This window comes from Buteo buteo, chromosome 33 (assembly GCF_964188355.1).
Source record: "Buteo buteo chromosome 33, bButBut1.hap1.1, whole genome shotgun sequence".
Lineage (NCBI taxonomy): Eukaryota > Metazoa > Chordata > Aves > Accipitriformes > Accipitridae > Buteo > Buteo buteo.
This window is the reverse complement of record NC_134203.1, coordinates 1,245,055-1,257,826: the sequence shown is the minus strand read 5'-3', so window position 1 is coordinate 1,257,826 and position 12,772 is coordinate 1,245,055. Positions and strand designations below refer to the sequence as shown.

General features: G+C 51.6%; 2 protein-coding genes across 2 annotated transcripts; both read right to left on the bottom strand.

Annotated features, from left to right (window-relative positions):
• Window positions 1–1,323: 1,323 nt before the first annotated feature.
• LOC142026363 (ubiquitin carboxyl-terminal hydrolase 42-like) lies at window positions 1,324–4,526 on the bottom strand. Its single transcript, XM_075019319.1, has 9 exons — window positions 4,232–4,526; window positions 3,708–3,818; window positions 3,530–3,632; window positions 3,321–3,388; window positions 3,089–3,159; window positions 2,549–2,631; window positions 2,204–2,315; window positions 1,745–1,885; window positions 1,324–1,523 (listed from the first exon to the last, which is right to left on the bottom strand). Exons 1-9 carry the CDS (start codon window positions 4,416–4,418, stop codon window positions 1,419–1,421), a joined length of 981 nt encoding a protein of 326 aa, XP_074875420.1. The 5' UTR covers window positions 4,419–4,526; the 3' UTR covers window positions 1,324–1,418.
• Window positions 4,527–7,643: 3,117 nt separating this feature from the next.
• On the bottom strand, window positions 7,644–11,606 carry LOC142026385 (ubiquitin carboxyl-terminal hydrolase 42-like). The gene is made up of 11 exons (XM_075019343.1): window positions 11,591–11,606; window positions 10,791–10,991; window positions 10,231–10,341; window positions 10,053–10,155; window positions 9,838–9,905; window positions 9,607–9,677; window positions 8,978–9,060; window positions 8,618–8,729; window positions 8,212–8,352; window positions 7,893–7,993; window positions 7,644–7,797 (listed from the first exon to the last, which is right to left on the bottom strand). Exons 1-11 carry the CDS (start codon window positions 11,604–11,606, stop codon window positions 7,644–7,646), a joined length of 1,161 nt encoding a protein of 386 aa, XP_074875444.1.
• Between the last annotated feature and the right edge of the window lie 1,166 nt (window positions 11,607–12,772).

Here is a 12,772-nt window from a genome sequence, read left to right as displayed (position 1 = left end):
TCGGTGCTGTGCACAAACTGGCTGCAGAGGTCAGAGCCCTGATGTGGGGATCTGCTCCGCTTTCTCGGCCGCAGCTGAGCGTGCTCCCGAGCGGCCCTGGGTGTGGGAGCCCGCTTGGAGCTGGCATTGGAGGGCCCTGCAGCCGCATCATCCCTTGGGGCTCGGTCATGACGTGGAGGACTTGCTCTCCGCCTCCTCTTCCTCCTCGCGGAGCGGTGGTAGTCCGTGGTCTCCACAACCCGGCTGCGGAGAGCGTAGCCCTGCCGCAGGGATCTGCTCTGCTTCTGCATTGGCAGGGTTTGCTCCTGAGCAGCACTGGGTGCAGGAGCCGACTGGGAGGTGCCGTTGGAGGGCCCTGGAGCAGCAGCATCCCTGGGAGCGTGATCACGACTTGGAGGACTCCTCCTCCTCTTCCTCCTCCTCGTCCCTGTTGAGTGGTCGTAGTCTGTGGTGTCCACCAACCAGCTCCGGACATCTCTTCCCCACTGCGGGGATCTGCTCCGGGCCCTCTCCCTGGCACCGTTCCTCTGGCAGCGGGAAGAAGGGCTGCATCCGTGCTCCTCTTTGGTGCTGTCTTCTTGCACGGTGTGCAGAGGGGCAAGTGGTGGAGAGCAGACCGGGCACGCAGCTTTCCTTCTGGACACCAGCCTCAGGCAGCCGCAGAAGAAGCGATGCAAGCAGGAGCCCACGTAGGAGGCGATGCTGAGCCTGCCTGGCCAGCCTGCAGATGCCTCCCATGCACCTGCCTGGGTTAGCTGTCTGGTGCTGGCTGGTGCAGAGGAGCTGCTGTCCTCTGGAGAGTCCTCCATGCCCACCGCCATGTCCTGCAAAGAGAGCTGTGCAAAGGTCCTGCCCTTTCCTGCTGAAAGGACCTGAACAGTGGGGAAACCCCAGCAGCTGTGGGAGGGGACAGCTAAGGGCCTCCCAAAGCCTCTCCTGGAGGGCTGCAAAGGCAGAAGGGCCAAAGGCGGACAAATGGGGTGGATCGAGGTGGGATGCTTTGAGAGGGAGCAGCCTTGCGGCTGTGAAGAAAGCGGCAGCGTGGGAGGGAGAAGAGAGCAATGCCAAGATCCCAGAAAGAAATCTGCTGTCCCTCTGGTGCCCTGAGCCACCTCCCCAGGTTACCTTAGTCCTAGGAGGCAGACCCTCTGGTCCCACAGCATCCTCCTGCTTGCCCTCGGCCCCACACTGACTGAGGGAGGAACAGGCATATGCTGGTGCCAGTGAGGAAGGCACCCTTTCTCCCATTTTCAAATCAGAGCACCTGGAGAAAAAGTTTCGATGCACCATCGATCAGAATTTCTTCCTACCAGCTAACCTAATCCTACCCTCTTTCAGTTTAAAACCGTTCCCCCTAGTCCTATCACTACAATCCCTCGTAAAAAGTCCCTTCCCGTCTTTCCCTTACTCTCCTGTTATTACCTGACGTAAAACAGCAAATAGGCTTGCTGCTGGAGGACCGTGCTGATGTCACAATGACCCACAGATGAATCGTTCATCTCGTACCACAGTCCATTGCTGGCCTGTAAAAAAAAAAAAGGCAACGATATGAATCGTTGTTCATCAGGAGATGAACTGCATGGTTTCCCTACAAAAACGCAGGCAGAAAAACTCCAGAACCGCCAAAACAAACCCAAGCCAGCCTCTAAGGAGACGTTCTCCCCCAAATCCTTGGCTGCCGGTACCATTGCCGTGAAAGTTTGTCTTCCTTTTTCTCTTGGCGTGGAAGGAAGTTTCTCTTTACCTTTGTGTAGCAGAAATAGTGTCCCGAATGACACCCGTTACCGCTGTGCACCAGGACAGCGTATAAAGAGTAGAAGAGCGACTCTCCGTCTGGCTGAGACATGTACGGGCGAAGATCCAAGCAGTTGGAATACTTTACGACCTACGGAGAGACCAAGAGTGCTCAGAAATGATCCTGAAATACTACACGAAATATCCCTCCAAGACCAGGGGCCAGAGGTGTATAAATACATCTTTGGGGCTCACGAACACTTGGTTTTTCCCTAAAGCAACCTAAAGGTAATGGTTTGGGTGGCAGGAAACTATTGTCGGCCAAAGAGTACGTCCTTGTCTTCCCGCAGCAACTCTTCTCTTTCCAGAAGGGAACACAATAAAACTCAACAGCTTGTGAAAGTGCGGACCACCATGAGAAATATCCCGCTCCGGGAAGAAAAACGTTGCCCTCTGGTTGCATACTCACCTTGTTGATCTTCCCGCCGGTGAAATCTTCGAACCTTTTCAGGCACACCGTGAGGACCCTGGGCGCGCCATGGATTGTAAACCTCTTGGAGGCGGCGACCATCTTGTTACACCTTGAAACCGAGCACAGAGCCTTCGTATATGCCCTATCTTGCCCCAAAAAGGCCAGACACCCTTTCGTGTCTCCCCCACCCCTACGCTGTTTTAAGGCTGCTCAGATGCATAAAGCCATATTAAAATATTTGTGCCTGATCATTGCGCATCTAACCTACGCGAAAAGATGGCTTATGCTGGAGTATGCGCAGCACCTTCACGCAGGATCTAATATTGTTAATAATCATCTTACTGGCTGCATTTAAAGCAGTTTTCGCCATCCAGCTGCTCGGGTTTCACAAAGTCCGCCAGCGCTGCGGTGACAGATGAGGCTGCCTGGAGGAGTGAGAAAGGAGAGAGCTGATCTCCGGGAAATACTGATCTCCGGGAAATGTCCTCGCCCAAACACTTTATCAAGAGTTGACAAGACGACCCAGGTAGCTGACGCTGAGGAGAGACGCTGTGGACCCGCGAGGAGGCAGAAAGAGGGTACGATGCCGAATATTTCCCTCAATTCCTGGGGCTATCCAGAGTTACGTCTCTGTGCCACTGCTCGGTTCAGCTACCGATGGTGTGCAGGGTCATCGATAACGAAAATAATACAACCCCTCAGCCTAGGGGTCCGACGGGTGTCGAGGGAGGGCAAAAAGAAGAAGGATGCAGAGGGATCCTTCCATTCTGCCGCCAAGCTCTCTTGTGTTCACACTACGTGTTTTTTAAAGCAACTGTGTTGATTCTGGAAAGCTATGGGGGCCTTGGCGACATCTCGAAGCACGATTACAAACTCCCTTACTTTGATATCCAAAGGAATGTCCAGAAAGGCCTCGTAGGAATCGGAAACCGCTTTGCAGCTCGAGCACGTGACTGGAAGGAAATTCAAAATGCTCAGGGATAGGGGAAGTCGACCAGCTGTGCCGCTCTACGTCCTTCACACCTACTACGCCAGTCACACCATCGGCTGCTCATCACAGGCAGACAGAAGGACACGGACAATTCCAAGGAGAGCAACGGTTGTGGAAAAGTACCTCTGGATCGCAGAAAGCCCCCAAATATTTGGTGGACGATGGTAGTCGATTCAGAAGAGATGTCCAAGCTGGAAATAAATGGTAAGGCAGAGAGTTATTATCATCTCCTCCAGGTGTGAAAGCCCTGGGCATAGTTCTTCCTTGATGGCACTACACCAAGGAGTCCGAAGGGCTTGGAAACATTGCAAAATTAATTTGCTGGTGCTTACTTGCTGATTCCATTCAGACAAGCTCTCTGCATGGCATCAACAGTGTAACGTAAGAACTCGTGGGCATCCTCCTGCGTGCCAAGCTGGAAATGTTCTCCTATTACTAAAAAAGAAGAAGTTAGTAGCTTTCTCCTACAAGAACAGAAGAAAACTCGTCCAAGCCCCTGAGATGACTCACGTGAGAGAACACTGATGACAGCCGAAGGGTAGATGGCACTGCCCGAGGAGCGCAGGACTCTGTTAACGTGGCTTTCCATTCTACACATCACGCAGAAGCCTCGCTGGTGACCTGAAGAGGAAAGGAGGGAAGCAAGAGCCTTGGGTGAGCAAAATATCCACAGCGATGGGAAACCTAGTGGGGATTTTGAAGTTCTAAGTCTCCCCATCCCAACAAGCCCAGGCCGTTTTAGTGCAGAGAAAACTTTCTTCAGAGGGATGTTAAGCTGACAGAATATTTCAATAAAGCAAAGAGGGTTTAACCTGCAGGAATAGGGACCAAGACCTGGGGCTAGAAAGGGGTGCCCTTCTGAAGATGAACACGGCTCGATACGACAGGTGCCTTCTAGGCTTGAGCATTCAAAGACGACCAACTCGGGGGAACTGGGAAAGAAGGGCTGCTTTTTTTCTCTTCAATTCCAGATTCTTGGAATCCTGGGGAAGTGCCTGACAGGTTGACAAGGAGACGTTCCTCAAAGTACTCACACGACTGGCTGTGCTCACGAGACAGCAGGTAGTTGGCCAGAGGTGGGGTGTAGGTCAGGCACTGCAGGATGGAGTTGAGGAAACACAGATTGCCCGGGTTGTGGAGTCCGGCTCCAGCTCTCCATTGCTGCTGCCAGTCCATGTAAATCCTCTCCGGTGGAAAAAGGATCCTTTGCGGCGGAGCCATCCCCTCAGTGACGACTGCAGGGAAACGACATTTGAAAAGAGATGAGACAATATTGTTGCACGAAAGCACATGTAAAAAAGTTGAGTTCTCGACAGGAGTACGACCAGCTTAAACATCCAACCTGGAAGCATCAGGGGAAGCCTAACGCTGCCATCGAAAGTTTTCTGGTCAAGAAAGAGTTTTGGAAAACAATGTGTTGCCCTGCTTGCTTTCCCTAAAGTCCAACAAAGCCACACTTGGACTTCTACCTTCCTTTCCCTCTAGAGTCTTGAACTTCAGTATCAAGCCTTCCCTCTTCCTGACTGTAATTTCAGGAAAACAAGCCCAGAAGGTAACCCTACTAATGTCAGATCTTTCTACGAGCAATGTCTTCTTTCGAAGACTGTACACAGTGGCAGAGCAGTGACCAAAAAACGCGTCTCCCTGCTTGAAAACACCTGGGTAAGTCTGGGTGCCATCAGGAAATGCCCCAGAATTCCCTCTCGGTTGTCAGGACCTCAACATTTAGGGACGGAGCACCAGCCACCTCCATTGCCTTTGGGGATTCCCAGAACCCAAGCCTGCTGCCGAAGGTGTTACTCACAGGACTTGTTCCCCATCACGGCCATCGCTCCTCGCCGGAACAGAGGGCAAAGCTCGGGATGACAAAGGATCTCAGGACACGCTCCGGAAAGACAAGACCGGCGCAAATCCCGTCACCTGATGGCAAAGAAATAATCGTAGCTCAACAAAATGATTAAAAAACTTCCGGCCGCTACTTTAACATCTGCCTTTGCCGTGCTCCTTTTCTGCCTCCTTTCCTACCGCTTCTTGCCGTTCTAGGCTGAGCCCAACGCCTCGGACTACGCTACCACCCCCTCTACTTACCTATCCTAGGATATAATAAAGAAATAATAATTAGCAAACAGGAACTCTGCCCGTAGCCCACCTCTGGCCAGCCCATCAAGGTGCAACAGCTCAGCCTACAGCTCCGACGGTATAGACCAGCCTATACTTTTATCCCGTTATCTACCCACTCTATGATCTGCCCTGAAAGTCAAACCATAATTACCTTTGTGCGAGGATGGCAGTTGAGAAGAAGCGAGCAGTAAACGATAAATGGTTGGGAAAAAACCCAAAACCAGTAGGCACTCAAGGAGCAGAGGAAGGAGCCGAGCTATCCCAAAGGCCAGCTCAGCCCAACTGGCTGCCCCTGGCTCGCTTTTTGGGATGCCAAAGCCGCGGCCAGGTGAGGTCACAAACGCCGGGCGGGCGCCGCATCGCTGCCCCTTTGTGACACGGGGGCTGTGGCCACGGACCGGGCACCTCAGGTAGCCAGCAACTGGGAGCCACTGGGCTTCCCCACGTACTGCTGGCAAAGGGCTGGTCATCCCTTGAACAGAGCTCCCACGTCTTCCCTGAGCCGCACCAGCCAGATGAATAAAAAGCTGCCCAGGGCCGTAATGAAGCGTCTTCACATCCGGGTTGACCTTGGATTTCTTTTCCGCTCTTCCCAGGTCCAGGATTGCGTCTGAAGAGGTTCGTGTAGCGAAGCACGTGGTCTCTCGCGGGTTTATTTCCAATGGATTTTTAATCTGCCCCTCGAGATAGCGATGGGAAACCTAGTGGGGATTTTGAAGTTCTAAGGACAGTCGGCCACAGGCTGACTCTGAACCGGCGCTGCCAAAGAAACGTCTTCAGCAACTGCGCTGGGTTGACCTTGGTTGGCTGCCAGGCCCCCACCCAGCTGCTCTCTCACACCCTCGAGCTCCAAAAAAACCATTTGTACGTGGCTTTTTAGCACCTTTGCAGTTCGTAGAATCATTTAGGTTGGAAAAGACCTTCAAGGTCATTGACTCCAACCAGCAACCATGCCCACTAAACCACGTCTTGAAGTGCCTCGTCTACGCGCTTTTTGAACCCCTCCAGGGATGGTGACCCCACTGCTTCCCTGGGCAGCCTGTTCCAACGCCTGACAACCCTTCCAGTAAAGGATTTTTTTTCTAATATCCAAACTAAACCTCCCCTGGTGCAACTTGAGGCCGTTTTCTCTCCTCCTACCCCTAGTTACTTGATAGTAGAGACCAGCACCCACCTCACTACACCCTCCTTTCGGGTAGTTGTAGAGAGTGATCAGGTCTACTCTCACCCTCCTTTTCTCCAGACTAAACCACCCCAGTTCCCTCAGCCGCTTCTCCTAAGTTCTCCAGACCCTTCTCCTTGGCCTCCAGACCCTTCACCAACTTGGTTGCCCTTCTCTGGACACGCTCCAGCACCTCAACGTCTTTCCCGTAGCGAGGGGCCCAAAACCGAACCCAGGACTCGAGGTGTCACCTCACCGGTGCCCACTACAGGGGGACAACCACCTCCCTGCTCCTGCTGGCCACACCATTTCTGATACAGGCCAGGATGCCGTTGGCCGTCTTGGCCACCTGGGCACACTGCTGGCTCATCTTCAGCCGGCTGTCGACCAACACCCCCAGGTCTTCTTCTGCCAGGCAGCTTTCCAGCCACTCTTCCCCAAACCTGTAGCGCTGCGTGGATTCTTTGTGACCCAAGCGCAGGACCCGGCACTTGTTGAACCTCATACAATTGGCCTCGTCCCATCCAGCCAGCCTGTCCAGATCCCCCTGTAGAGCCTTCCTACCCTCCAGCAGATCAACCCTCCCTCCCAACTTGGCGTCGTCGCCAAACTTGCTGAGGGTGCACTCCATCCCCTGGAGAAAAAAAGAGTGATCTGCATTTAGGGCTGTTCTTGCAGCTTTCTCTGGGGTTCAGTCATTTTCTTGGAGCGGTTTCTACAACAGACAGAAGACGTAACCAAGACTACAAATGGGAAAATTGATTGGGGTCTAACCCACCAGGTCTGCCCCTGTCAGAGCAAGTCCTCGTCTTTATCATCCCTACGGCCTCCATTTCATAGAATCATAGAATCATCGAATGGTGTGGGTTGGAAGGGACCTTAAAGATCATCTAGGTCCAAGCCCCCTGCCATGGGCAGGGACACCTTCCACTAGACGAGGTTGCTCAAAGCCCCATCCAACCTGGCCTTGAACACCTCCAGGGAGGGGGCATCCACAACCCCTCTGGGAAAACTCTCCCAGTGTTTCACCACCCTCACCGTAAAGAATTTCTTCCTAATATCTAATCTAAATCTTCCCTCTCTCACTTTAAAACTGTTACCCCTCGTCCTATCGCTACACTCCCTGATAGAGAGTCCTGCCCCATCTTTCCTGTAGGCCCCCTTTAACTACTCTTCTCTACATTAGCCAGCTTCAGACAGCAGGCAAGTTCCACTTTACACCAGGGCAGCAGCCTGAAGCCCAGCAAGGGAAGATAAGGACTGACGGGGGGTAGTTCAGATTCAACAGCACTGAAGGAGGCAGGTAGTAATTGTCTCCTATGACAGAAAGAGAAACAGGCAGGAGGAGAAGAAAAAGAGCAAAGGTAGGAAAAGGAAACGCATTCTGAACACATTTTAACACTTGTCATCACCTGACATAAAACAGCAAATAGGCTCGCTGCCTGAGAACTGTCTCGATGCCACAACCATCCACAGCCATATCGTTCATCTCGTACCACAGTCCATTGCTGGCCTGCAAAGAAAGGCATCAGTCTCTGGAGATGAACCGCATGGTTTCTCCACAAAAACACAGGCGGAAAACTACAGAACCAAGCGTACGCCAACACAAATCCAATCCAGCCCCTAAGGAGACCTTCTCCCTCCAATTCTTGGCCGCCAGTTACACTGCCAGGAAGGTTTGTCTTCCCCAGCACACATTTTTCCCTTGCTAGGAAGGAAGTTGCTCTTTACCTTTGTGTAGCACAAATAGTGTCCTGCACGACAGCTGTCACCACGATGCACCAGGACAGCATATAAGGAGTAGAGGAGCACTTCTCCAGCTGTCTGGGACATGTATGGTCGAAGATCCAAGTACTCAGGATACTCCACAACCTACAGGGAGACCAGGAGGGCTCAGAAACGATCCTGAAGTACTACATGAAATAGCCTTCAACAGGCATGGTTTGGCTGGCAGGAAACTGCTCCCGGCCAAAGCAGCTCTGTCGGAGCAGAGTACATGCTTGTCTTCCCACCGGAACTCTCCTCTCCTCGGAAGGGAACACGAAAAAGCCAACAGGAACAGCTTGTGAAAGAGCGTACTGCTTTGGGAAATCTCCTGCTCCGGGAAGAGAAAGTTGCCCTCCAGTGGCATACACACCTTGCTGATCTTCCTGCCGGTGCAATCTTCAAACTTTTTCAGACACACCGTGAGAACCTTGGGCGCGCAATGGACTGTAAACCCCTTGGAGGCAGCAACCATCTTGTCACACCTTGAAAGCAAGCACAGAGCCAAGTGCTGAAATGCACCCAATTTTCCCCCAAGAAGACCAGACAAGCTTTCTTGTCTCACACAGCCTTACACTATTTTAAGGCTATTCAGTACCATAAGGCCATATTAAAAAAAAGCTGCGTCTCGTTATCGTGCATTAAGCCTATGTGAAACGATGACTTCTGCTCAATGACATGCAGCACCTTCCCGCAGGATCTAGTACTACTGGGTCGCTAGTAATCATCTTACTTGCTACACTTAAAGCAGTTTTCACCATCCGGCTGCTCCGGTTTCACAAAGTCCTCCAGAGCTGCAGTGACAGAAGAGGCTGCCTGGAGGAGTGAGAGAGGAGAGCAGTGAGCTGCGGGCAGTGCCCTTGCCCAAACACTTACTAGGAGTTGACAAGAAGACCCAGGTAGCTGATGCTGAGGAGACGCACTGTGAACCCGCAAGCAGTGTCCAGAAGGAGGCAGAAAGAGGGTATGATGCTGAACATTTCCCTCAGGGAACTGAATTCCTGAGGGATTCCCGGGGCTATCAAGAGCTACTTCCCTGTGGCACTGCAGGGTCATCAATAATGAAAACGATACAACCCATCAGCCTGGGAGCCAGATGGGGTGCTGAGGGAGGGCAAAAGGAAGAAGGATGAGAGAACATCAAGGGTGCAGAGAGGATAATTCGTACTTGTCCAGCTTAAAGCCAGCACCTACAAGGAGACCACTGCCATGGCCTCCCCGGAAGAACTCAGCCCATTCCACTTCTGACCCTCCACCAAGCTCTCTTGTGTTCGCAGCATACGTTTTTAAGTCAACAGCATGGATTGCGGAAAGCTACAGGGGCCTTGGGATGTCTTGAAGCACAGCTATAAACCCTCTTACTTTTATATCCAAAGGGACATCCAGGAAAGCCTCGTAGGAATCGGAAACTGCTTTGCAGCTCAAGCACGTGACTGGAAGGCAAATCAAAATGCTCAGCGATAGGGGAAGTCACTGGCTGTGCCAGTTTCCGTCCTTCATACCTACTACGCCGGTCACACGATTGGCTGTTTATCACAGGCCAACAGAAGGGCACAGACAATTCCAAGTTGAGCAATAGTTACGGAAAAGTACCTCTGGATCTCAGAAAGCCCCCAAATATTTGATGGATGATGGTAGTTGCTTGAGAAGACATGTCCAACCTGGAAATAAATGGGAAGGCAGAGAGTGTTCTCCTCCAAGAGTCTTGCTTTGTCTGAAAGCCCCGGGCATAGGTTTTCCTTGGTGGGAGTACATCAAGGAGTCCAAAGGGCTTGGGAACATCGAAAAGGTAATTTGCTTGTGCTTACTCGCTGCTTCCACTCAGACAAGCTGTCTGCATGGCATCGACAGTATAGTGTAGGAACTCGTGGGCATCTTCCTGCCTGCCAAGCTGGAAATCTTCTCCTATGCCTAAGAAAGAAGAAGTTAATAATTCTCTCCTACAAGAAGGGGAGAAAACCTGTAAAAGCACCTGAAATGACTTACGTGTGAGGACGTTGATGACAGCGCTAGGCTGGATGGCACTGTCCGAGGAATGCAGGACCTCGTTAACGTGCGCTTCCATTATGCACATCATGCAGAAGTCTTGCTGACGACCTGAAGAGGGAGAGAGGGAGGGAGGGAAGCAAGCTCTTCAGGTTAGCATAATAGCCATAGCGATGGGAAACCTCATGGAGATCCTGAAGTTTTAAGAACAGTCTCCACTCCTCCCAAGGTGCCAACGTCCCAACAAGCTCGGGACATTTTAGTGCGTAGAAAAGTTTCTTCAGAGGGATGCTTAACTGACAGAAGTTTTCTGTGCAATAAGCAAAGAGAGTTTGACTTGCAAGAATAGGGACCAAGACCCGGGGCTAGAAAGAAGTGCCTCTCTGAAGATGAACACACCTAGATAAGACAAGCGGCTGCTAGGCCTGAGTGTTCAAAGAACAACTCCTCGTGGGGTCAACAAAGAAGGGCTGCTTTTCTCCTAAATCAGATTCCAGATTCTGGGAATCCTGGGGAAGTGCCCAACAGATGTACAAGGAGATGTTCCTCCAAGTACTCACACGACTGGCTGTGCTCATGAGAGAGCAGGTAGTTGGCCAGAGGGGCTGTGTACATCAGGCACTGCAGGACGGAGTTGACGAAGCACGTATTGCCCAGGTTGTGCAGTCCCGCTCCAGCTCTCTGTCTTTGCTGCCAATCCATGCAAATCTTCTCCGGGGGAAAGAGGATCCTTTGTTGTGGAGCCATTTCCTTGGCAATGACTGCAGGGAAATGACATTTGAAAAGAGATGACACGATTTTGTTGCACAAAAGCTTTTTTAAAAGTCGAGTTCTGTACAGGAGCACTCAGGACAACCAGCTCTAACCTCCAACCCAGAAACACTGGGGGAAGCCTAATGCTCCCATTGATATTTACTGGTCAAGAAACAGTTTTGGAAGATAGGCTGCACCCCTGCTTATTTTGCCAGAAGTGCAACAAGCCCACACTCTGATTTCTGTGCCCAGGGCTACCTTCCTTTCCCTCTCGAGACTTGAATTGGATTCTCAGGTCAAGTCTCCCCTCTTCCTGATTGTAAATTGATGAAAACAAGCAAGTATCTAGCACAGAAGGTAACCCGACTGATGTCAGATCTTTCTGCGAGCAAGGTCATCTTTCAAAGTCTTGTACTAGTGGCAGAGGAGTGACAGAGGAGCGTTTCCCTGCGTCTAATCGGAAGCACCTGGCTAAGTCTGGCTGCTGTCAGGAAATGCCCCAGAATTCACTCTAGGTTGTCAGCACATTCAGGGATGGAGCACCAGCCACGTCCTTTGCCTTTGGGGATTCACAAAGCCTAAGCCTGCTGGCGAAGCCGTTACTTACACGAGTCGTTCCCCATTGCGGCCATCACTCCTCTCAGGAACAGAGGGAAAAGCTTTGGATGACAAAGGAGGTCAGGACGTGCTCCAGAAAGAGAAGATCGGCGCCAATCCTGTCTCCTGATCACAAAGAAATAACTGTAACTCAACAAAATGCTGAAAAAAAACCCCAAACGCAACCCACAGAACAGCATCCGCCACCAACAGTGTTTCAGTGGCACTTGTAACCGCGGTCGAGCTGCAGGCTGATGGCCCCACTGTCCCTGTCACAGGACTCCAGTTGCCAGCAATTACCGAGGCCCTTTTGAAAGACTGCATTGCGTGTCACCTTCTCTGAAGAGGACCTGCTGCTTACCTGTGGCTAGCCTTAGCAGCAGAGCCCTCGGGCTCTCCAGCCCACACTTGCTCACCTTGGATGCAGGAGTGACCGGCTTTCGGCCACTATTTTAACGGCTGCCTTTGCCGTGCTCCTTCTCTGTCTCCCTTCCTACCGCCTCAGTCAGGGCAGGCTTCTTGTCATTCTAGGCTGAGCCCAACGCCTCAGACTACACTGCCACCCCCTACTTACCTATCCTAGGATATGGTAAGGAAATAGCAAACAGGAACTCTACCCGTAGCCCACCTCTGGCCAGCCTATCAAGGTGTAATAGCTCAGCCTGCAGCTCGGAAGGCGCAGACCAGCCTGTACTTTCATCCCGTATCTACCTACTCTATGATCTGTCCTGAAAGTCAAATCAGAATTACCTTGGAAAGAGGATGGAAGTTGAGAATTGAGCAGTAAATGATAAATGGTTGGGAAAATGTAGGCACGCAAGTAGCAAAGGAAGGAGCTGAGGTATCCCGAAGGCCAGCTCAGCCCAACTGGCTTTTGCTGGCCTGCTTTTCAGGATCCCAAGACCTGGCCAGGTGTGCTCACAAGCAGGGGAGGCTTTCTTCTTTTTATCTTCAGAGAAGTCTGGCAGACAAAGCTGAAAGTGATGGAAACAGAACAGATGGCTAGTTTGAAGCAAAAACAAGAGGTTTTGGTGACTTAGTTTTGTCTTCAACTCGTTTTATGCCACTGCATTGGTATATCAGTGATACAGATGCTTCTTGAACCTTCCATAAGGGTGTTTTCCATGTGAAAATGCAAAAATCCCCCTGTGGTTTTCAGAGCAAAGCTAGAGAATACGTTTCGGCCTAGTAT